At 41.0% G+C, this 24,036-nt stretch overlaps 1 protein-coding gene across 9 annotated transcripts in view; it reads right to left on the reverse strand.

Moving 5' to 3' along the window:
* The window catches only part of akap13 (A-kinase anchoring protein 13), a 134,534-nt gene that overhangs the window by 65,309 nt on the left and 45,189 nt on the right, over positions 1-24,036 (reverse strand). For all 9 annotated transcript variants that reach the window (XM_028013909.1, XM_028013916.1, XM_028013910.1 and 6 more), the window contains exons 7-10: positions 21,677-21,866; positions 19,430-21,452; positions 16,982-17,067; positions 277-331 (exon numbers count right to left, since the gene is read on the reverse strand). In XM_028013909.1, coding sequence (XP_027869710.1) covers positions 277-331; positions 16,982-17,067; positions 19,430-21,452; positions 21,677-21,866 — 2,354 coding nt within the window. The remainder of the gene's footprint in view (positions 1-276; positions 332-16,981; positions 17,068-19,429; positions 21,453-21,676; positions 21,867-24,036) is intronic.

Here is a 24,036-nt window from a genome sequence, read left to right on the forward strand (position 1 = left end):
TTTTAAGTTATGTTCAAGGTAACCTATGCTCTCTAAAAACTGTGCCTTTGCTTTGTCTAAGCGATAGCAGACTGAAAAGCGGTCAAGTTGGACATCGATTGGCTAAATTTTGAAAGGATGAGCTTCTAGCTGAAAACACCCACACGTTAAACAAAGCAGCAAGCTTATAGAAATATCTAAAACTTCACAACAAAACAAGAGCATTAAAAAAATATCAACAATCATAAAACAGTAGGCCATCTTTCTAACGTGATGGAGGAAACTGGAGCCTCCTACCTGAGTGCTGAGGGTTGCAAGTCTGGTGGAACGACGCCTCTCTGTCTCGGTGGATCTGCAGAAACAGGAAGACACTGAATCAGCCTCATCACCATGTGACCGTCACCCACAAAGAAATAATGATGCAGAACGACATTGTCTGTTAAAGAGAGCGCTGCTGCTGCTAATATGCAGCAGTTACGTTCGCCTCTCGTGGCGAACGTAAACGACTCGAATGTTCGTGGGACTTTGTGGGACTCTGTGGTTCCCGTCGGGGGGCCAGGGTCTTCGTCTGGCCCACAGAGGAAGTTACTTGAAAAAGATCCAACTTTTTTCTCCGCTCAAAACACACCGCCGCTCAGATACGCACGAGATGCGTATCTATTTGAGATGTGTGGTCACAACGCTGTTGCGCTGCTTCCTCTGTGGGATTAATGTCTACACAACAGCTGTGGTGGTGAGTGTGTGTGTTACAGAGAGGAAGAGAGACAGCAGGTCACCACAGCTAACTCAAAAGCTAGCTAGCCTCAGAGAAGCTTCCTAACTTTTAATTAAGGCTGTCCATGAAAGGGAAATAAAACTGCTCCCACTTTGAGCTGCTTCCTACTATAAATATCACCAAATAACTTCTTTTTTTTTTCATTTCAACCCACTTTGCCATTGGTTGTTGAGCTGACAACTACACAACAAAAGCACAGCCTGTTAATCTGATATCTGCGAACAGAGATGCTCTTCTTTTTTTGTCTTCATTACTGTGTTTCTCTTTGCTTTGTTCCAGTCTTTCTTTAGCTCGTTTCCTCCCCTCCTTAATTCGCCCCATTTAGCTTCCACCCCCGGTAAGCTCACGCTAAGTCTGGCTCAGATCAGCAAGCTTTAGCGTTAGCCTTTAAACTTGCCCGTACAAAAACGGAGTCTTGAGTTGGGAATAAACAGCTTTATGATCTGAAGGCCACGTCCTGTTTTCTTCTGGGAAAACAAAAGGTGTTGGTCCAACACGAGTCGGGTCGAATTTCACTCACCGACTGTTGGCACGCCAGGCATGTTAATGGACTCTGGAGCATTATTCAGAGCCGGTCCAAGATTTTCTGGGGCCCGGAGAAGAGATGAATTTTCGGACCATCTTCCTGTTCAGCTCTCTATTCTATTCACTTGACGTAACTTCCTGCTGTTTGGCTGTCACATTTTTGACACAGTCAGGTTTTCCAGCGTCTGTGGCTGAGTATTTAGGCCAGGCTAAGATGCTTTTTTTATTAATTACAAGAATAAAGTCGTAATATTGCAAGAACATTGTCGGACAATGATAAAGTTGAAATAATCCAAGAAAAAAGTTGTGATAATGCAAGATGTAGTTATAATATGAGAACAAAGTCAAAATAATGCAAGGAATACAGGAATAAAATACGGGAATAAAATTCTGATAAAAAAAAGTCTTATTACAAAATAAAGTTCGAATAATATGAGAATAGTTGTAATAAAATGAAAAAAGGTCAAAATGTTGCAAGAATTTTGTCATACGACAATAACGTTGAGATATTACAAGAAAAAAGTTGTAATAATAAGAGAACAAAGTCAATATAATATGAGGATAATAATATGAGAACAAAGTTGCCATAAAAAAGAACAAAGTCATAATATTAAAAGAGTAATGTCATAATAAAGCAAGGATAAAGTCATAATAATACAAGAATAAAGTCGTAATAATAAAACACCCATAAGAATAAAGTCGCAATAATTTGAGAACAAAGTCATAATTTTACCAAAATAAAGTTGTAATATTAGGACAATTAAGTAGTAATTTTCTGAGAATGCCAACACAAAAAATAATAAAAAGTTGTACAGTTGAAGTTATCAGTCACACAAATAAGAAAAATTAGTGCATTGGCATCAAATTATTGTGAGTAGCAGGGTTTTGAAACAACTGAGCCAACGACTTTGTCCATGTCAAAGAATGAACTGGCAATACTGAGTCTTTATTCTGCCAATGTTATGACTGCATTCTTGTAAAATTATGACTCTATCCCAGGGGTGGGCAACTCCAGGCCTCGAGGGCCGGTCTCCTGCAACTTTTAGATGCATCTCTACTTCAACACACCTGAGTCAAATAATGAGGTCATTAGCAGGACTCTGGAGAACTTGACTGCACTTAGGAGGTGATTCAGTTATTGGATTCAAGTGTGTTGGACCAGGGAGATTTCTAAGATTTGCAGGACACCGGCCCTCGAGGACCAGGATTGCCCACCCCTGCTCTATCCTCATAATTAAAAAACAAAACGATGTTTAGTCTGGAACTAATACGCCGTCATAAGAGTCCTTGTGCACAAAGTGTAGAAAAAAATAGTCAGAAAAAATGCAACTGCAAAATAAAAGAAAGCGTATCTGTAAGAATGCGAGCCACAGATGGAATAGTCCGGAGGCACTGAGAAGATTTATTCACCAATTTCCACTCCTTCTGAGACGAAATAAAATATATTTTTATTGATTGTGACATATTCCTATTAAGTTGGAGGGTTTCTACATTTCAAGCTCAGAATATCTATGAGGAGATTATTTTGGTGTAGAAGAAATATTTTTGCACAGGCAACATAATTTAGACTTGTGGATCATACAGACTGACGTCTTACTTAAGGTTAATATGTTTCTGGCTAATAGTCTCCGTAAAGAAAAGCCTTCAAGTCAACGCCAACGACATTGAGAGATCTCACCTCTGGACAAAGATATTAAAGACCAGGGTGAAGCTTTTACAGAAAAGGAATCCCCATTTTTATGATATATGAATTAAACATTAGACTGTAGATGATGGGCTAGGGTGTGTGTGCGTGTTAACATGCACAATTCAGATGCAGAAAAGCGAGGGTCAAAGAGGCAAAGATGGATTTAAGTTGAGAGTGCCTCAAGTAAGAGGCTGGGAGAGGCTAGTGAAAAACATTTATATTTGATTGATTGATTAATCAAGGGTATTTTTGACACTTGGAAAAAAAGGAATTGAAATATTTGCATCTTTTAACAAGTTTCTAATATTGCATAAAGGAGGCTTAAGTGGTTAAATGAAAAATCTTCAATGAAGAATGGGCCAGTTTTTTTTTTTACCTGATTATCAGATCAAAAGATTAATCGATTTCCAAAATAACCGTTACTAACCATGTACCTGGTGAACTTTGTGCTTATTTTCACCATTCGTCTTTGCGAGTTAATTCTGCACAGTTGCAGCTTTTAAAAACAGTTGGTGATGGCATGGATAAATGTAGAGGCTTACCTTTTTTTAACATTTGACAGTTTTTATGTTTGCCATTGATTTCCCATAGATTTTCATCAGATATTACAAAAAAAACATAAATACCCAAGACCGGATGAGAGACTCGGCACTACCACAAAGGTCAACTCCAGTGGGGGTTTGAGAAACTAACCCTCTGCTCTCCCAGCGCACGCTATCGACTAGCCCACTGACCCAGAGAAACACTGAGCTCTGTTGTCCAGGCCTGGGAGGAGTGAGCTAGAGCCTTTATACTTTAGCTTTCCTGCAAACACACACACCCCTATTCGCCTACATAAAACACTCCTACCTGCAACCTGTTCAGCAGAGCCACATGATAAAAGCTTGCTTGTGTTGCCTTGGCTCCTTCATCAAATCTCACGTGCACACAACAAATCCCACACACTTAGATGCAGATTCTTTTTTCTTTTTTTTCCTCCTTTCCCTTGCAGCTGTGTTCAGATATCAAACAGGGCCAGCTGAGAGAGAACAAACATGCTGACGAGGAAAGATTAGCTGGTCACAGAGGGCTTCGGTACACACACACACACACACACACACACACACACACACCCACACACACACACAGACGTGAAAGATGCACTGTAAATGCCTGCACAGATTCCGCGGGTTCCCGTTGCTGCTTGCTACAAAGGGGCCGGTGTGGATTAACCTCATCAGGGAAAGTGGCACTGGAATGTTAGAAACACACTCAAATGAGGAATGGGAGCTAAAATAAAATACGTTTACAGAAAGAACAAAATTAGAAGATTGTTGGCGCTGAATGACCTGGAGTGATGGGGAATGAAATGTACAGCTGTGAATTGATCAGACCATTGAGAAACCAAAAACTGATGCCTCTTTATTTTGGCTGAGTTGATGGAATAAAAATGTATAGCGACTATTACAGGATACAGCTGAGAAGGCAGTTAATAAAACCCCTCGGATTTCACGTCATTAACTTCTTGAATAAAACAGCTTCAACATCACTAACTATCACAAATAGGGTTTCTGCAGGTTTCACCAACTCAAAATTAAGACTCTAAAACCTTTTTAACACCATTATGTATGAAATTTACGACCCGCTTCACAACAATATACAAAACAAAACTGCACACACGATTTCTATATATGGAAATCTATATGAAACTATTGAAGAAAAATTTTATTATTTTTTAGATTAACTATAAATCGATATTGTTTAATGTAAACATGCTAATTTTTTAAAAACATGTTTTCTGACTAAAACATTTTGTGCAAGGATGAGGTGATTTTTTTTGGCTGTATTGAAACGTAATTAAATGTTACTAGTGGCGAAAAAAGATGAAGACGGCGACAGGAACAGTAGGAGAATGAAGGCAGGGCATGTTTTTTAATAATTATTTCATGAACATACTTATTCAAGTGTGATGGAATAACCACAATATATAATACACTAGAAAAATATAAGACCCATGAGTTTTAAATGTCTTAAATTCAATTTCTGAATGCATTTAAGACATTTTAAGGCCTCATTTCAGATGACTGAATTTAAGCGTTTTTAAGGATGCGTGAGAAAACGCTGGTGAAGAAAAGTGGAAATAAAGCAGGATTATTTTCAGGATGTTGTGATCAGCAGAGTCTCGAGGCGTCGGCCAGTGAGGCCTGCAAAACAACGAGTCAGTCGGCGATGGAGCCGATCAACCCCGACTGCCAGCCCGTACTCTGAGTCTTGTGCATATTTGTAGTATTGGGGGAATCTAAACTGCACCCAGTAAAAACACATCTGGTTTAAAAATAAAAGACAGACTGCTGAGTGAGTGAGTGTGTGCGTGTGTGTGCGTGCGTGGCAGAGCATGCAGAAGTTGGACTGCTGCCTTGTTTTCAAACAGGCGTGCAGCCAGAGAGGTTGTGCAGCACTGAAGGATGCCATGGCAGACAGCATGGCTGTTCCCAAGCCAGGCGTGATTACGCGGCACGCTTTGATATGCAACACTGGCGAGCAGCCGGCCTCGGGATGCAGCTATTCTCAGGTGAACCTGGGAAATGCACTTTCTGCACAGACTAATTTTTTCCCCCTGAAATCATAAACAACAATAATCAGCATTACTCTATCCCCCTCCTCTAAGTTGAAGGTAAATGAAACATCTCGACTCTTTGTGTTCTCTGAGCCTCTTCTCTGCAGTTTTTATTGTGTCCTGCTGACAGGCAGACGCTGCAACTGTAGGAGGAGCCGCTGCTCTGTGAGATGTTTGGTTAGTCTAGAAGAGTGTTTATATGGATGCCAGGAGTCAAAATAACAACCACATGAACGTGTAACAAGGCAGACCTTGTTACTGTATCCATCATTGGGCAACAATGCTATGGCTGGTCAACATGAAATATTCTACACGTTGTCCAAGGTACAAAATGCATCCTTTCCTGGATGAACATCCCCAGAGTTCCCAGTCAATTCTTTTAAGCTAAAGGATGGAACCTGCAGGTAGGAGGGAAAGAGAGATGGATGGAGAAAAGGATGGATTTGGAGAAGGACATACAGACGGATGGACCAACGGATAAGAAAGACAGACAGGTGGATGGATTGGGAGAAGAGTGGATGGATGGATGAATGAATGGATGGGAAAAGAATGGTTGAATAGATTGGAAGAAGGATGGATGGACTTGGAGGGAAGACAGAAAAGGTTTCATGTATGAATGTATGGATTGGGAGAAGGAGAAATGGATGATGGATGGAAGATTGGGAGGGGAATGGATGGACTGAAAAGGATTCATATGTGGCAGAATGGATTGGAAGAAGGATGGGATGGACGGATGGACTGTTAGAAAGATGGATGGATGGATGGATGGATGGATGGATGGATGGATGGATGGATGGATGGATGGATGGAAAGATGGTTGGATGGATGGATGAATGGATGGATGATTTAGGAAAAGGGCAGATAGATAGAATGAGAGGAAAATGTCTGGACAGACAGGCCGAAAAAAGTATTTACGTACAGATGGATGAATTGGGAGAATGACAGACAGATGATGGATAGAGAGGACAGACTAATGGATAGATGGACAAATGGATGGATGAAAACAACTTAGTAATTTGAAAACCATCAGAAGAAGCACACTTTCCAGAGCAACTTCTTAGAAATTCTGAAATTTGTCAAGTTGACCACAGCACAGTAAGAAATATTTCCAGAAATATTTCATCCATATCATTTTTTCTTCTATATTTCAAAGTAAACAGTAATCAACAATGCAGCATTGCCATTTTCCCTGAAAACATTGAATAATAAACAGGAAATAAGTTCCCAAAAGTGGAAAGAAAGACTTACTGAATAGCTTTCCCAAGCCAGTTGGGCGTTTCCCCATCTATCTGTGCAACCGCATGCAGTACTTACACATCGATCTACTGTACTGCTAAGTTAGTTAGTCGAGCATAAAGGCTCATTCACGGTGACTGTACTTGGTAAGTAGAGTAATGATGTGTTCTGTGACTCCTGGCCAGGAGAGACGCTGGGATGTTAAACGCTGGTTGGAATGAAGTCATTTGGCCAAATGCCTGTTTCCTTCCGAGGGCAGAGCAAACCGTTAGCCAGCCACTGCCTTTTCCCACACCATCATATCGCTCACTCTCTTTTCCTCCCTGCTCCTCTGTCAGTCTGTCTCTCTCTGTCACACACACTGTTGCTATTCTAGCCTTGTTTTGTAGCGAGAGGCTGACATTAGAACAAGTCCAGGAAGGAAAAAATACATCAAAGTGAGGCGTTATGTGTAGCAGGGAAACTTTCCCAGATACTCTCCTTCATGTGCCCGCATCCCTAAGTCCCAACCGGTAGCTATGGGCAAATGCAGACAAGCCCAGTAGTGTTTTTAAAGTGAACTTTGTACAGAAATTGTCTGTTTGTGACGGAGACTAATTTCCAGTACGGAGGGAGCAGTCCACCTTCTTCCAGATGTGAACCTCAGGATGACTCACATTCAACAGAAAAGTACTTGCATGTGCGATAAAGGTCATTCCTTGATCAAAGTCCATCAATGCTGAAAAACACAGATGACACCCTCAAGATCTTAAAAACAGATTAGAGTTGAGACCACAGCTAAAAAAATCCATCCCGAGAAGAGGTCATAGACATTATGTTTGAGCTTGATCCGACCCGACAAATGTACTTTTATTATAGGACTGAGCAAGAAGTAAACGCCACGTTATTTTAATTAAGATTTTACTGCTTTTGTTGTTAGACCACCATTTAAGTAAGCAGTAACTTCTCTTTTTAGCTTTTGTTTAGCGTCTTCCATTTTGTTGCTTGCTGTAATGGCAGGGTCAGTCTAGGCCATTCGCAATTAGTAATAAATCAATTAATTGCATGATAAAGCAAAATCATTCATTTCCATTTACACTATCATTTTTCTCTTTCTACCAAAAACTGGATGACTGTAGTCTTCACTCTTTTATTTTGGTCTCAACTAGCCCTTTTTTTTTGAAGGACAATCTTGTTTACACAGTCTTTATAATTCATTTTTTGTTGCTTCTGTTTTGTTTTATTTTAGATATTTAAAATGTCTTCCAGTTCCAGTGTTAAATGTCCATTAGAATTGAAAGTTTATTGATCTTTGAGCTCCATAATCTTGCATTATTATGATCTTGTATTATAATGCCATTACCATTGTATTACTTGAAAAAGGTCTCAAAACAACAATATTGCAATAACTTCTGGAACAATTTATTGTCCAGCAAAATTTGTCATCGTGACAGACCTAGGTGAGTGAAGTGCAAATCATCGCCAGCATTGCATATCAAAGCGTACTGGGGGCCAGCGTTGCATATCAAATCACACATGCTTCTGCCAAGCATGTGTGATTGGCAGAAGCAAAGGAGGGCGGGGAAATGTGCGCATGCAGTGCGCTGGACTTGTTACAGTCTAACTTCTGCACCCTACTTACTTTCTTTATATCCTCAACAGGTTAAACCATCTACTCCTCTATTTACATTATAATAAGGAGTTTAACACAACTCTACACTTTCATTCTCATTTGGTTTTCTCTGTGCTGTATGTATTGCAAGCGCCACAGAAGCGCAGAGTTCGACACAACTCGGAGCTTCTGTGGGGACTTTATGCCAGGAATGTTATGAACATGGCTTGATCGTCAATGGCAAAGATGCTCCAAGATGTAGCTTCATGAAGGAAGAGATGAGCAGAAAGGTCAAGCTTTTGATCTGCTGCTCTGGCTACTTATTTCAATCACCAATGATCATGAGGTATAACCAAATCAGTGAAGGTCCCACCGGCAGGGAAAGCATCGATTAGTGCAAAGGTTAACTGTAAATTGACAGATTGAAAACATGGAGTGGCGTTTGCTTAGTTTCACAACAGTAGTCTTATTAATATGACAGAAAATGTAGGAGCTTCTTTTCTGGCAGCTGACTGCCTGTGTGCAGCATTACCCTGGAACTTGATGTTTTAAACCCAAGATCTTGAGTAAATGCAGGGTTTGGTTAGCTTAAATGCTAGAAACCAATGCGAACTTTTTGGTTTTGAGATAAAAAGTAAAATAATTGAACATATGTCAACCCAGGCCTTTCTCTTGCATGTTTGCGGAACAACTGGGGATGAAGGGTGTGACTACACTTTTATATTTAATTTGAGCAAAATATGTTGGTTTAGATTTCAGTTGGGAGCAGCATTGTTGACAAATGACAGATTGGTTTTCCAAGCCTAAGTGAGAGTAAATTATGACTCGATCAGGTGGTGTTCGATCCTCTGAAACATCTTGTGTGGATCACTAAATCGCGACGTGTGATTTTGTTTGTCACCAACCTGCTCCATTTTTGGCTTGGAGCAGGTTGTACACTGCAAAAATTAATGGATTGTGATTAATGTCGAAATAGTGTAGACCCAAATCAGCAATCAAGGCAAACAAAACTCCACAGTGGACAAAAAAAAACTTGCTATACAGTAGAGTTCTGTGTGTAGAAAAGAAAAGGTGCCATTTAGGGCTTTAAATAGCATTCCCCTTTTGGGAGCCGTGCAAAAGCCCATTTACAAAAAAAAAAAAAACAGAAAAACTCCACTTAGCTCTTATTTCAACCGATTTGACACAAAATCTTTACAGTTCAGTACTCGAGAGGATATATTGTTACAGTACGACAGCCATTTTCAGAGAAGTTTATACTCTGTATAAGCTGCAGTTTGTCGGACAAGTACCCGCTGTGCTGACCAAATAACCCTGGGAAGACCTTTAACAGCCTCAGCCTCATTAAGTTTTATGCACAGTCGCTCCACAGAGATGGACAGAGAACAGGCATCCGCCATGGTGTCACATAAAGCATAAGCATATGCACGAGCTTCCATGCAGAAACCACACTACGCCTCGAATAATAAGCACTCTGTGTCTGAAGGGCCACTATCAACAAACGTGCAATCATGCACCAGCGTGCAACACAACAGAAAACCCTTGAAACACCCATGATAGACCCCCACAGATTTGTCAAAGCACACTGAAGCAATTTATGATACTTCTGGTAATGCTTTGTTTAAGAAAAAAACAGTTTTTTGTTTTTATTTTGGAAGAGCTTTTATGAGTCAGCCTTACCAGGCCTGCGATACCAACCTGTCTCAGGAACTGGGGCTGCTAATTCACTTCACGAGGCGCTATTAAATTGACTTCATTTAAAGTAATGATGAACATTACTTATCTCTGGCCTCCTTTTTTTTATGGTTTGCTTTTAGGAATTGGGTCCCGCTTTCAAATTTCTCCCCCTGCCTTTTACTACTTTTGCCATTACATTTTTATCTGTCTGCAGCTCTTAACGGCTTCGCGTTCAAAGCTTCTGCTCCAAAATGACTGTTATTACTGTGGCACCGGCCGTATTGTAACGCCAAAACAACTTTGTTTGAAAAGTGCAGGGAAGTGGCCTACCTTGATGAGAACCACGTCCACCGCGCGCTCTCCTTTGGCGCAGAGGCTGTACCTCCGCTTGTGTCGTTCGTACATTTTCCTACAAATATCCAGAACAGGGTTTTTATGGATTGGAGTGGGGGAGAAAGAAAATCCACGAGGAGCGCTTTTGAGGAGAGGCTGAAGCTGTCGGCTAAGCCTCACCTCTGGCTGCCACAGAGGCAGCCTCCAACCAAACTCCAGCTCCGGTCCCACCCTCCTCCTTCGCCTCCCTCCCTTCTTTTTCTCGTCCTCTGTCGTCTCTCAACTTCTCCAGACTCTGTCTGACTCATGCCTTTGCTCTCGCTCGCCTTAGCGAGGCTGTGAATGCCTCTCTCTCATCGTGTGAAGCAGCCATCAGAAGTGCTGCATTGTTACCCTATGACAGATGACAAAAGGCCGTTATTGACTTAGTTGGTGTGATTAAATCCATGTTCTGCGTTTCCTCCGCAATTATGAGGTGCCAACGAGTTACCAGGCCAACAAGAGCCCCTGCCAGACCAACGCAACCTTTTGCAAAGCTAAAAATATGATGTAGATCTTAATTTGGTTTCCCAAATAGCTAAAATATAAAAGCTTGAAATTTCAAATGAATTTAAATGTGTGTATAGAATTAGCACAAAAAGAAAAGGAATTATGTGTTTGGTTTTTGTTGTTAATGATTCTTGGGAATAGAGTCGACTATTTTTTGTGTACTTTTCATACATCCATTTAAGGGCAGGACAATGAATCAATAACAATATATGTCACAATAAACATAAAAATTATTTCAATGAACTCCAATCCAGAACACAGCATTCTGGGAGATGTAGGCAGAGGAAAGGCTTTTGCTGCTCTGTCTTATCAACGAGCTCACTCACTTTTTGATTATCTAGCAACATCCCGTAGCGTTACTTGCACAGCAGATGTTTCAGGTTTTGCCACCGTGATTCATAACCGATTAAAAATAAACAACATGTGGGAAGAAAAAACTGTGGATAAAACAGGAAAGGTCATGCCACCAGTTTGGGAGTATTTCAAAGATGTAAAACAAAAATCTGTTAAAAAATGACCCGATATAGACTGATATGGAAGGCTTACATCGTGATACGCTTTGCAGCCTAATCCATTTCATCTCCACTACAGGTCAGCTAACTGGAAAACAACATGTTTTCAGGACTAAAAATATTTTGGTTTGCAGAGTAATGATGATTTAAAATAGCAGCAGAAAGGTCTAATTTTCTGTGCAACATGCATGTTTGATTACAAGCTGCTACTAACTTTACTGCATGTTTTTATCTATGTTGGCATGCATGACAAAATCAAGACAACAAAAAAAAGATTATGGTCTAGCTAACATAAATGTAGTTGTAACAGCCAGTGTATTAATTTTGCACCTGTAGGCATTATCTACGATACAGTTTTAAATGAGAGGAATGATGTATTTTTGTGTAAGTGCCAAACTGTTTTATTTTTAATGTAGTTCACGGGCCATAGATGAGGATCTCAACAGATAGCAGTGATGCGTTCTAGCAACCGCTATAACCAAAACAGCAGTCTGTGCAAAACACAGATGGTTCCCAGGAGCACCGCCCATCTATTTCTTCTACATGTGTTGAAACTTTTTTCTTCTTCTTTATGAACGGTCTGTTGTTTCTTGCAGGTCGTGTCTGACAGAGGATTGGTCAAAATTCATCTGTGCATTACCTATTTCCAAAAAGAACAGTTTGTTTTTTTTTACATCCTGCAATTGTAAATATATACAATAACATATATTACAGCTGTAATTGCTGTTCTGCAATGCCATGAAACCAGGATGTTTGCTCGTGCTGGCTCTAGTCTGGATCCGTCATGCACAATGCAGGTTGGAAGTTGTTGGGGTTTTCTATGCAGCTTTCTTCTGCCTATATGGCAGAATAACAATGCAACAGAAGACAATGATCATCCTCTGGAACGACGTCCCGGCAGACGTGTCCAAGTGTTTTATTGCTAGCTATCAAGCAAAGGTTTGGCAACATTCCTCACCCATCCTAACGCCTAATGAGCACCAGAGAGACTGTTTAAAACATGAGACCAATAGCGCGGGATGAAAACAGAAACCCGTCTGAGAGGGTGTGTCTGCAGCGAAAGCTGACCCTGAAGGCATCATGAAGCCGACAGACTTCATTGATGAAGAATTTATAGCGTTTACTGGAGGAGCGGCAGCAACAGTAGCAGTTACTGCATTTGAAAGATGGAGAAAAAAACTATTTTTCTGGGAAAATCCTTTCTTATTCTTCTGCGTCCTGACGTTCTTTGGTGAGTCCATCGGCTTTCGGTTATGTTTGAATTAATCCAAATCAATAAAATTACCTTGATATCGGAAAAACAAGCTGTTATTTAAAAAATTCTCATTTCAGGGTTTCTTTCTGCAGACCAACTAAATTTTAAGACCATTATGAATAAAATGTAAGACCTGCATCACGACTAATGTACAAAAGAAAATCCCATGTTTATATCTTCATACGTATTGCTTTGGTTGGCAACAGAAGTGAGCTGGTGGCAAAGACGAACATCGTTCAACCAACCGCCAACCCATTTGAACTTAACAATGATAGACACAAGAAAGCTAGCCAGCTCGCTAGCAAGGGTAAATTAATGGTATCCTCAACCACCTCGATCCACAGATTGCAGTGAAGATGTCTGCGTGCGACTCAAACTGTTGCCTGAGAGAAAAGTCCCGAGATTAAATAGGGCTACTACGACAACATTTAGATCCTGCTATTAACATATTTAAGGTCAAGACATTTTAAATCCTTAGTTTTAGATAAATGAATACAAGACATTTTAAGGATGTGCAGACACCTTGCATCTAGTACCTAGTTTTTAAATTTTAAACAAAAAAATTTAAAGAATTTCAAAAAGCAAGCCACAACTAAATTTTATGATGCTAAAATCTTCCGTCTTATTAAATGTTCACCCAGTCCCACTCACTAATGTGCAAACAATAATACACCGATATGCAAATCAATTTCTCCAAAGCTACGTTGACATGTTACAGCAGGAATCTGGAAATTAAGCCACAACTTTAAGACTGCAAGACGACTACTCTTCCCACTGGATCACAGTCAGTCCTTAATATGTATTTGAAGCCTATTGGTACCATTGATTCAACAGGAAATATTTCCAACAGCAGAATATAGTGAGTAGTGCCTAGCAACTGGTAAAAGAGGGGGAATGCTGTTAGAATTGATTCCTACACTTTACTTCAACTCAAGAAGTAAAGTGGCATAGACACTTTTACTGGATCAAAATTCCCAAATATAACAAGGATGAAGGGGAATACAACCAAACAGTTGGTCATATCAAATCAAAGAATCAACTATAAAGCCCCTCCATGGCGTAACCTAGCGCACCCTACTGTTATACTGTTAGGTGTCGGTGTTAAAATCCCTACACTGCTCTGTCGTAGACAGCCAGGATAAGGGGCAGGTCGGCTGCGACCTGCAGTGATTGATCACGGGTTATTTCCACCAATAGGGGAAGCCTTGCTTTAACTGAACACCATCACAAACGGTTTTTCTCCTCCAAAAGAAATCTGCCCACATTTGTATCGTATTCATCTTGGAATGGAGAAAGAAGAAAAACAGAACACGAACAGATTAGTATTATTAGCTTGGCTTCATTCTGACTGTATTTTAACACAGGAGACAATTTTGATTCTTAATCTGATGGATTTTGCGGATATATAAAAATGTCTTGATTAGTATTTTTTTATAAGTATTGTCACATTTTTCTTTTTTTTTTCTCCGAAGAGTTTTTGCGGTGCTAGTGGCTCGTATTTTTTCGACAGTAGGCAGACAGGAAGGAGGGTGACGAGAGGGGGGAAGACATGCGGCAAAGGTCGTCGGGACCGGGAGTCGAACCCGCGACGTCCGCGACGAGGACTAAGGCCTCCAAACGTGGGGCGTTCACCCCCCTGCGCCACCACAGCACGCCCCGTCACATTTTTTTTGTTGCATGGTGCGTGACCGGATTTGAATTAACCTGGTGGGGTCAATTCCTGATATGTAAAAAATTGAATTGACACTGAAACAGATTTTTCCTTCCATGTAATGTCTAAAACAGAACGGTACTCCTAGCAATTATATAACATATATCATAAATACACTTGAAATGTTTTTATTTTTACGTTTTGCTTAGGTTCATGTAGCTCAGTTTAAGACATATAATGTGTATGATAATAATTGATTGTTCAAATTTGTGTTTATCTGGAAAAAATGTTTAACAATGAGTAATTTTTAGTTTTTAAAAGAAAAGTTAAATATTTATACTAAACACTGACAACATCTTGAATTGATTACACACCAAAATTCTGCATCTATTCCACTTCAACTGCAAAAACAGTGAGACTATGAATATAAAAATGTGAACCACTCATGGAATATTACAATATACAAAATGTTCCGAACATCCAACTATAATAAAAGTGTTCCCAAACACTTAACAATGAACTGCAGAACAAATCTTACCAATTGTCATAACAGATTTGGATGGTTTACTTAAAATGAGAATGATTTCTCCAGCTTTTTCATATAACTTTCATCTGAGGTCCATAAGAATCAAATATGAACCCCTGAAAACTCTTTTAATAAAAAAAAAAGTGACTTTTTTCATCTCAAAATAAACCACTTTAACATATATTTTTATACTTTTAAACATTTCTTTTCTCTCAGGGTCAAGGAGGTTTTGCCTTCACTCTTCGGATTGTAACGTTTCCCGCTTTAGGGGAACTCTCTTAGGTATATTTTCAGTTTGTTTAACATCAACTAACCCCTCTTTAATACAGAAACCCACACTGAAAATGCTGATCCGAATCCATCTCATGTTTATCCATCAGGTCTGGCTGCTGGTAATAAATACGGTCCTGGCATATTTATTATACTTAAATATATTTATATATATTGTATATGTTGTTTTATATTTATTTATACACCAGGACCGATTAAACACTTTATGCATCAAGGTGTGGCTAAGCAGCGTAGCATTATACAAAAGAAGCATCTGGCTTCTAAATGTAAATATATACTGTTTGGTCAAAGATACATGCTCTTTTGATATTTTTAATTGGAAATGTATTAACAAAAGTCCAGACAGATGAGGATGGTGATCAATATAAGCTGATTTCCATAAGAAAACTGACATGGCTAAAAAGGGAGATCCAAGGTTTTTGCCCCACAGCAATGATGGAAGAATGCTAGGCATGTTGAATCAAGCAAAGCTAAAGTGTCCCGCTGTCTAAACAAGTCAAAACACACGGTGTGGGATTATTGATTCCTGCATTAATCTCAGGTCTAATCCCACCTGCCTTCGGATTTGCTGCTTATTATTAGGTCCGGAAATCAAACAGAATTCTGAGGCTTATTTTGAAAATCAAAGCGCAAGGGGGAGAAGCTTCTGCCACTGAGGTTATGTTGCCCTCTGCTGACGACCCCGCCGCCCTGCAGGCTCCTCTCATTTCCACCCCACCTTTTCCCCCCCTCCCACCGTTCCTCCCAAAACATCTGGCATTCAGAACAAGCCGCTGACCCAGACCGCAGCCCAGGAATAAGCCGAGCCACTCCAGTCTACGGCTGCAGAGGAATCCGTCAGTCAGCAACATTTGGGAGCAAAGCTTCGTCTAGCTAAGGATTGCATCCATGTGTTCGGAGGCTGAGCAGACAGGAAGGGGGAGAGCAGGCTCGCCCCACGGGACAGAGCAGCAGAGGAGTCCTTGTTGGTCTTAAAGCGGTCCTAACAGTCATTCAGGTCTTCAACACCATATGGGGATTTAATAAAAGTCAGAGAGCCACTCGACCTACAAGAAACACTCTGGGTTCTTGCTGTCCCTCAAAAACATTTGGTGGAGTTATTCACTGACCAAAACGGCTGGAAACCCTGACTTTTCTCAAATCACAAAGTTGTCAACATTCGACCACAAAATATGCCCATTGTAATAACCACTCTAATGCTTTCTGAAATCTTCACCCGCTTAGCAATCCTGACAATGACACAAACAAAAAGGGGCCCGGACTTTTTTTTCCGCCTTCAAAACGGGATTTGTTTGCATTTTGCTCTGCTGCAGTTAAATATTTGAGCCACATTTGAAAACACCACATGGGTTTTAGTGGAATTTGGCAGCAATAATAATAATTTAAAAAGATGCACTCAGTTTGTAAGTAAGGTGGACAGGCGTGGTTTGATTTTACTGTAAATTTCAGCTAAGATGCTATGAAAACCAGATGATCTTCGGATCAGAAACTTTAGATTTACAGATGCATAAACCACAAATCCTCAACAGAAGTAAGACAAATCCAAATCAGTCCAACCATGGTCTGCACAACATATAAAAACACTTTAAAAATGATTAAAAATAAATGTAAACACTGTGTTTTCATAATAGTCAAAAATGGCTTTTGCTCTTCCACAGCGTCTTTATTCTGCTTTGTGCTAAAAAAAAAAAAAAAAATCCTCCTGCCAAATGCTACCTAATGCGTTTAAAGACACACTTTATCATCAAAGCCACATTTACAACAAGCCTCAAAGCGAGAGCGGAGATTCTCATCGTACCGTCGAGGAGTCCGGTCCCTCTGCTGGGCCGTTTTCATTCTCCCCCGTGCATCTCGCGGCGTCCTCGGGTTTGTCGACTTCCACCTCTGGAGAAATGCATGCAAACACAGCACAGTCAGTCCTACAGCACATCTTCAGAATACACAAAGAGCCCGTGTTAAAAAGCTTCCAAAGGGCACATGTCCAGCATCTGTTAAGGCTGAAAAAAAAAACAAGAAAATGTCCTCATAAGAAGATTAGAAAAAACTTTGTTCCTACTCAAGAAAATATGTGTTGAATATGAGGGGAAGTGAAAAACTACGGACAAAAAAGGGAACTGACTACGATAAGATGTCCAAAATGTTGATTTACAACCTGAGAAAAATCAGAGACCCTGTCAGTGATGTTCCAGGGGGTCGAGGCCGCTGTCGTGCTGTAAATTTATCCTCCCACTTCACAATGACACGCCGCTGCAGGAGTGACACAAAGCGCCAACCTTGCCCTCTCTACCTGTCTTTATTCTGCACAATTATTTCAGAGGAGTGAAAATTGCACACGGGAAAAGTTTTGGAAGCTCACTGAGAAGATGAGAGACTTTTTAAAAGTCTCACTTCCTGCTCCAAACACACACACGCACACACACGCCAGCTGGCCTGGGAGTGTTTGTTTTGCACAATCCTGCCTCCTAGCTGCGTGCCTGAGAGCCGGTCACGTGCTGAGGTAATGTGACTGCCGTCTGCTGACATATGTGACGCCCTGCAGCCAGAACAATGCATGTAATCACATTAAAAGCGCACATAGAAAGTATTGATACCCCTTGAACATTTTCCCACTTTTGAGAGGCAACAAGCGCACATTTTAATGTGTTTCATGTGACGGGTCTGCACAACCAGAGCACAGTTGTGAAGGGGAAGGAAAACGACGGTGGATGCTTCGTAGAAACACTTTTAACCTGAGTTACTCCTATAAGTCAGCTTTGTACATCTAGAGATGGAAATTGTTGCTCGTTTTCCTTCCCAAAAACAGCTCCAGCTCGGTCAGATGGGATGGAGAACGTGAAAGTGTTGCCGCCTGCCAAATCTGTTGAGGATAAGACTAATAGTTGTCCTGTCACCTGAGCTGTAGATCTCCATAGTTACCATGGATCTCTTGGCTGCTCCTCTCACTAATGTGCAACAGATGAGCAATGTAGGGCTGCAGCTAATGGTTATTTTAGTAATGGACTATTCCACAGAATATTCTGACGATTAATCGTATAAAAAAGAACATTGGCACAATCTGCAGATTTTTATACCAAGCTTTTTTTTATACAGTGAAATAAACTATTCAATTCCTTTTTTAAATAATGAAACAAACATTTTATTGCCTAAAATGCAATAACCTGGCATTCCTTTAGTGTACACTTGATCATTTGCAGCAAAGGATGCAGCGGCAGCTAGAAAAACAAAAAAAACTTATATCATCAACATGTGAAAAGCTCAGTCCTTTCTGCTTGACCTAACATCAGTACAGCATAGAGCTAATCCGTTATTTTGTTTATTATTCGTAACTGAGATTTGTTTTTAAGAGAAATTGAACCAGGTAAAGCCAAATATATGCCACAGTTCTGGGTTGAACATTTTTTGTTATATATCCTAAATGCAAAATGTATATTTCTGTTGTCAGGTTTTGGCTTAATTCCTGCTCAGAGTATATCGTTCTTTCTGCAAATTGCCTTTTTTTTTTGATTACTAAATTAGTTGTTTATTTCAGTAATCGATTCATCGCGATTAATCATTTCAGCCTTAGAGCATCGCTTTGAGGGATGCTTACATCCCGTGTGGTGCAACGTGTTCCTTGGTCTTCAGGAAGCCGTTTGTTCACTAATGCTTTGTATGAAACCTCTGAAGCCTTCACAGAACAGCTGGAGATACTGAGAAGTATTGACATACAGATTGACTATGCTGACTGTTTAAGCTGCTTCTTAGAACAATTTCAAATTGCACTAGATTTTATCTGGTTTCACAGTAAAAGGAGTTGAATACATTTTTTGCTTTTTGCTTCCTTCTTTCAGTCACTTCATTGGTCTGCACTACTTTGTTTTATTGTCAAATGAAATCCAAATAAAGCGTGTTCAAGATAGTTGTTGTAATGTAACAAAACGTAGCTAGAGGAGTATTGAAGCTTTTGCAAGGTCCTGTATGAATATAGTTGTTCAGAGTGGATCTCAGAAGCTCACGAAGTAAACGCAGCAGGTCTTAGTGACAGTGATATATCAGCAAGATGTCAGAAATATGCTAAAAACCCACTCCAACCACAATTAAAGCGAGCTGCATGGCATTTAACTTAGCAGAGCTTTTCCCATTAATCACAAGAAAAGCACTGAATCGGATTTAGAAAATGAGCTTAGGAATGAAACATTGACAAACAAATCACCCCGTGATGCATGAGGGTGCGAACGACAAAAGTAAATAAATCAGCGTTTCCAACCTCGGTCGGCAGTCGCACAGCTCTCCGTCGCTCCATCCAGTGAATCGGCAGAATCTGGGTTGCCAGCCATCTGATCCTTGACAGGAGTATCCACAGATGACTCAGCGACAGCAGCAGGTGGTTCCAGTTCCAAAGAGATACCATCTACGGTGTCTGACGAAGGATTAGCATCCTGTGCTGAGATGGTGTGCTGACCCTCAGTCGACCCCGTGTCCTCAGTCTCCTTTAAGTCATCCTGTTCAGGTTGCGTTTGTACATTCCTGCTCTCCTCTGCTCCCTCTGGTTTATCATTGGCGTCAGTCTGCTGACCGTCTTCGACGGGGCCATTGACTTTGACGTCTGATTCAGACTGGATGTCAATATTCCCGTCAGAGCTGCAAGACTGCTTCATGTCACCTTCACCAGCTTCTGAAGTAGGGACATCCTCACTGACTAAAGGAATTGGTTCCAACACTGAATCCTGTTCAGGACATTCTATAAGCAGTTCCTCACAACTTTCAGGAATCAAGCAATCCATTGTCTTAAAGTCATCTAGCAGCCCTGATTCATACTCCAACTCATCTCTACTACCAACTGAAGGGTTCAGGGAACTGACGGTACCAGCATTCAACAAAAGCTCATTGTTGTCACCTGGTGGGTGTTCATGGTTTACGCTGGGTGTTAGATCATTTGAGTCCTCGGTACATCCTGTTGAGGATATATCTATGTTCATAGTTTGATCTCCCTCCTGCATGGTGCTGTTATCCTCAGTAGGGTGAAATATTTCCGTTGAAGAACTTCCAAAAGATCTAAAGCTTCCTTCGTCGTCACTGGAGACACGGTGTGCCACGCCTGAATCCTGGTCAGCCTTCCTCTTAGTGAGCATATTTCCTGGTGAAGACTGGTCAGTCCGTGTTTCTTCCTCGGCACTGTTCAAAACCCAAAAATCGAAGCGCTTGGGTTCGTCCAGAGCAAAATCTTGGAGTTTGGTGGCGTCTTCGCTGTTGCTCTCAGCTCCAGTGTCAGTCCCAGAATGACGGGCAGCTTCTGGACCGGAGCCCTGCTCCTGCTCCGCTGCGTAATCCTGACCAGCTGTTCCCTGGTTTTGTTCTTGGCTGTTTATGTCTGGCGGAGGTTCCCCCTCACGGAGGCCTTCTATCAGCAGTAGTGGAATAGCAGATTGACGCCGCTCGATTACATCACCGCAGGCTATTGCCGATGGGTCGGGGAGGTCTCTTGAGGTTGAAATGGGGTCCATTAACTCTTCCTTCCCAACCTCCTTTTCTTCCTTCTCATCTGGATTGAACCCATCAAAGGGTTCTTGGGGAAGTTCTGTTTGTTCTTCCTCAATGTTATCTCCATCTTGAGATCTCAGCTTTGTTTCTGATTCAGAGGAGTTTAAAAGTTCAGAACTACCTGACAACGGAGACTGGCCCATGACCGAAGAGTCTCCGCTGGCTGTTGTCAGAACCGTGTGCTCTGATCCGCCCTCCTCCTCTCCCCTCGTGGCTGCGCCGTCTCCCGCTTCCTGCTCCTCTCTCTCCCCAGCCTCCTGTTCTTCCCGGATCACAGCTTCCTCTGTCTGTTTACCGCAGCCTTCTGCTGGGACATTTCCCACAGTGACGCTTTCCCCTTCAGCCTCACCCTGTGCCCCTTCACTCCTGTCACACAAATTCAACCCGGGACAGGAGTCACCCCTCCCTTCCCGCTCCCCTTGGCAGCCTTTTCCCTCAGAGTTTGAACTGAGACACACCCCGTCCCTCTGGGGTTCCAGGTCGTGATGCTGGCGAGGGATTTCTGACGCCAGAGGCAAACTTTCGTCTTTCTCAGAGTTACGAGTCTTGCCGAGTTCACCTACGATGGAGTTGCCGCTCTCCTCTTTGATCCTTTCTCCCTTGCTCCCTCCGATTTCTGAAAGCAAGCACTCTGACGTTGAGTGGAGTTGCTGGAGTCGCTCCTGACAGGTTAAGTCTGTTTTCACACCGTCACAACACTCAGCAGCAGTGTGGAGTGAGTCCAACTGCAGCTCCAAGACAGAAACTCCCTGTAAAGGACAGAAAAACGTTACACTTTAGCTTTATTTTAGTAGAGAAACTAACAGAGCTGCACTCTTTCCGACTCTTATCAACAGCCAGCTTCTGTGATTACATAAGGTGTTCCACTGCTTAAACAAACTGAAGCCTGAAGGTTAAAAAAAAAGAAAAGACAAACAAGACGGGCTGCTGGATGACACCAGCGGGACAGGAGATAAGGGGTAAGGCGACTCACCTTGGCATGGAGGTGGCCTAAAAAGTGCAGAAGATATTCCACGCTCTCCTGAAGGGTCGGCGCGCTGCGGCCAGGGCGAATGCTCACCGTCAGAGTGTGTGTGTTCAGCGTGGGGGAGTTGCAGCACACCCGAGCATCCGCAGACACCAGCTGGAGAGTTTCAGGCGCCTCGCCCGCCTCCGTCTCGGCCCTGCCGTGAAACAAGCGCTGTGATAACGTCCTTGAAAGGCCACTCCTGGTCGATAAACCTTCCAGGAAAACTTTTAAATCCTCCTCTCAAGTGTTCCGACTTAAAGCGTGTTCCGACTTTTTTTTCTTGCTTGCAGAGACGGTTCCGTAAAGCGGGACGCACCTCTTTGTAGAGCAGATCTGTTTGCGCAATCCTGGGTGGATCGCTTCAGCTCAACGCCGAGGCCCACTGGCTGAAGTCACCGGCCCGTGCTGAGAGTGACTTCACTCTCAGCAAGAGCCAAATGTCATCATCAACACATAAAGGGAGGGTTGGACGTTTTAAAACTACACCTGGCAGCGGGGAAGCTCTTTAAGTGGCGGGTTTCTTTCAGTTAGTGGCATCCTCATTTTAAGTTAAGTGCAAACTATTCTGCCATAAACACGTAGCATTTCCACTTTAAGAGTGTCAACCCATTTAGTCAGCAGCTGTTTTTTTTTTCTTCCTTGTACTTATATGTTTATCTATAGAGGACTGGCATAATTTGACTCTACGAGTCTTTATGCCCGAGTGATATTGTGGCTAATACCCGACAACTTCAATGAGAGAACAATTAAAATTCCTGAGCTACTTTCCGTGACTGGGATGGGAATGCCTCTTGCCTACAACTTGTCTCTATGCGCTGAGTTGGAAGTGCCGAGAAGGGTTGCTTTGGGGGCTGAGTGCCCATGTTCTTTGAATACTTCTATTGTTCTGTGAAGACAATATCATTGCAACAAAGGTAGGAGGAACCAAATTAGCGGCCTTCTGGTATGCTGCCATACAATTGTTTGCAGTGATCATCACTTTCTTCCCTGTGCAGTCATTCAGTTCCCGTCAATTCGCCCTTTCACTGTACATCACACTCATTTTGTACATGTAGACACATTAGTTCTAACCTGTGCTCTAAATCCATCAGTATCAGCTAATTTTTCTTTAATTAAATAATTAAATGTTTTCATTAGTTTTGAAGATAAATTTCAAAAAATTATTCAGGCATCAAAGGTAATTGAAGTAATATGTATATTATTGCCTGAAAAATATGTATTTCATCCTATTCCTAGTTATTTTAATACTGATCTCATGGAATATGGCTTGGAACCAATGTGTATCAAACCAAAACACCTCCAAGTGGATCCTCTTGGTAGATTTATAGTGTTACATAGTCACATTTCCCAGCAGCAGAATGCAAAAGATAACTTAAAAATGTCAGGTGAGGAAGGTATGAACTGATGGAGGGTTCGTATGAAGTGTCTTGCAGGAGTTGGTACCATTTTGTACTTGGGAAAAAAAAACATGAATGAATAAATAAATACATAGATAAAAAAGAAATCAGGTACAAAATGAACCAAAATTCCAAAACTACGAAAGGGGCAAAATGACCAGGTTATAGCATGAGGAAGGTTTGGATGAACCGTGGCTTATTTTTTGAGCAATGTGCCCATAAAAAAAATAGTAAAAAAATAAAAATAAAATAAAACACAGAAAAATATCTCACTACTACCAATCTGACCATTTTTGAAACACAGGGTACACATGAGTCAGAATGTGAAATAATGAAGGGAATTTTTCTTTGGTATAAAGTCCTGTTACATCTTTCAGATATACGTGCTGCTTTTGGTGTGCTCTAATTTGAAATAGTGGGTGTATACTGAGATCAATGGTGTGGAAATTACAGTATTCAAATGTGTGACAACCTACTGTGCTTCTTTCCTATGATATACAAATATCATTTTATGTATTTGTTCATATTAAAACATTCAATTGACCATCTGGGGAATGACATTTCAGTGCTCCATGAATTTCTTCCAGAGACATTCCTCTTTAACTTTTGCTACACACTGCCAGTCATCTGGCTGAAAGAATGCTTTTACGTTTTTTCTTCATAAATTCAAAATGCATATAGTTTTTGCACAATTTTTCCTCAATTATTGCTCTGACTGTTGGCCTTTTTTATAGTCTGCGTCCCCCACTTAATGATAAATCAATTGCTAAATTAGTTGATTATTTCAGAAATCAATTAATCACATTTAATTTGACTAATCACAATTCGTTGATCCCTAATAGCATGTTTATCACAATTAAAAAAATTTAAAAAATGTTGAACAATTAATTTCAAATTTTTAAAAGTTATTTAATTAGAATATGCTTT

This window comes from Xiphophorus couchianus, chromosome 4 (genome assembly GCF_001444195.1).
Source record: "Xiphophorus couchianus chromosome 4, X_couchianus-1.0, whole genome shotgun sequence".
Classification (NCBI taxonomy): Eukaryota; Metazoa; Chordata; class Actinopteri; order Cyprinodontiformes; family Poeciliidae; genus Xiphophorus; species Xiphophorus couchianus.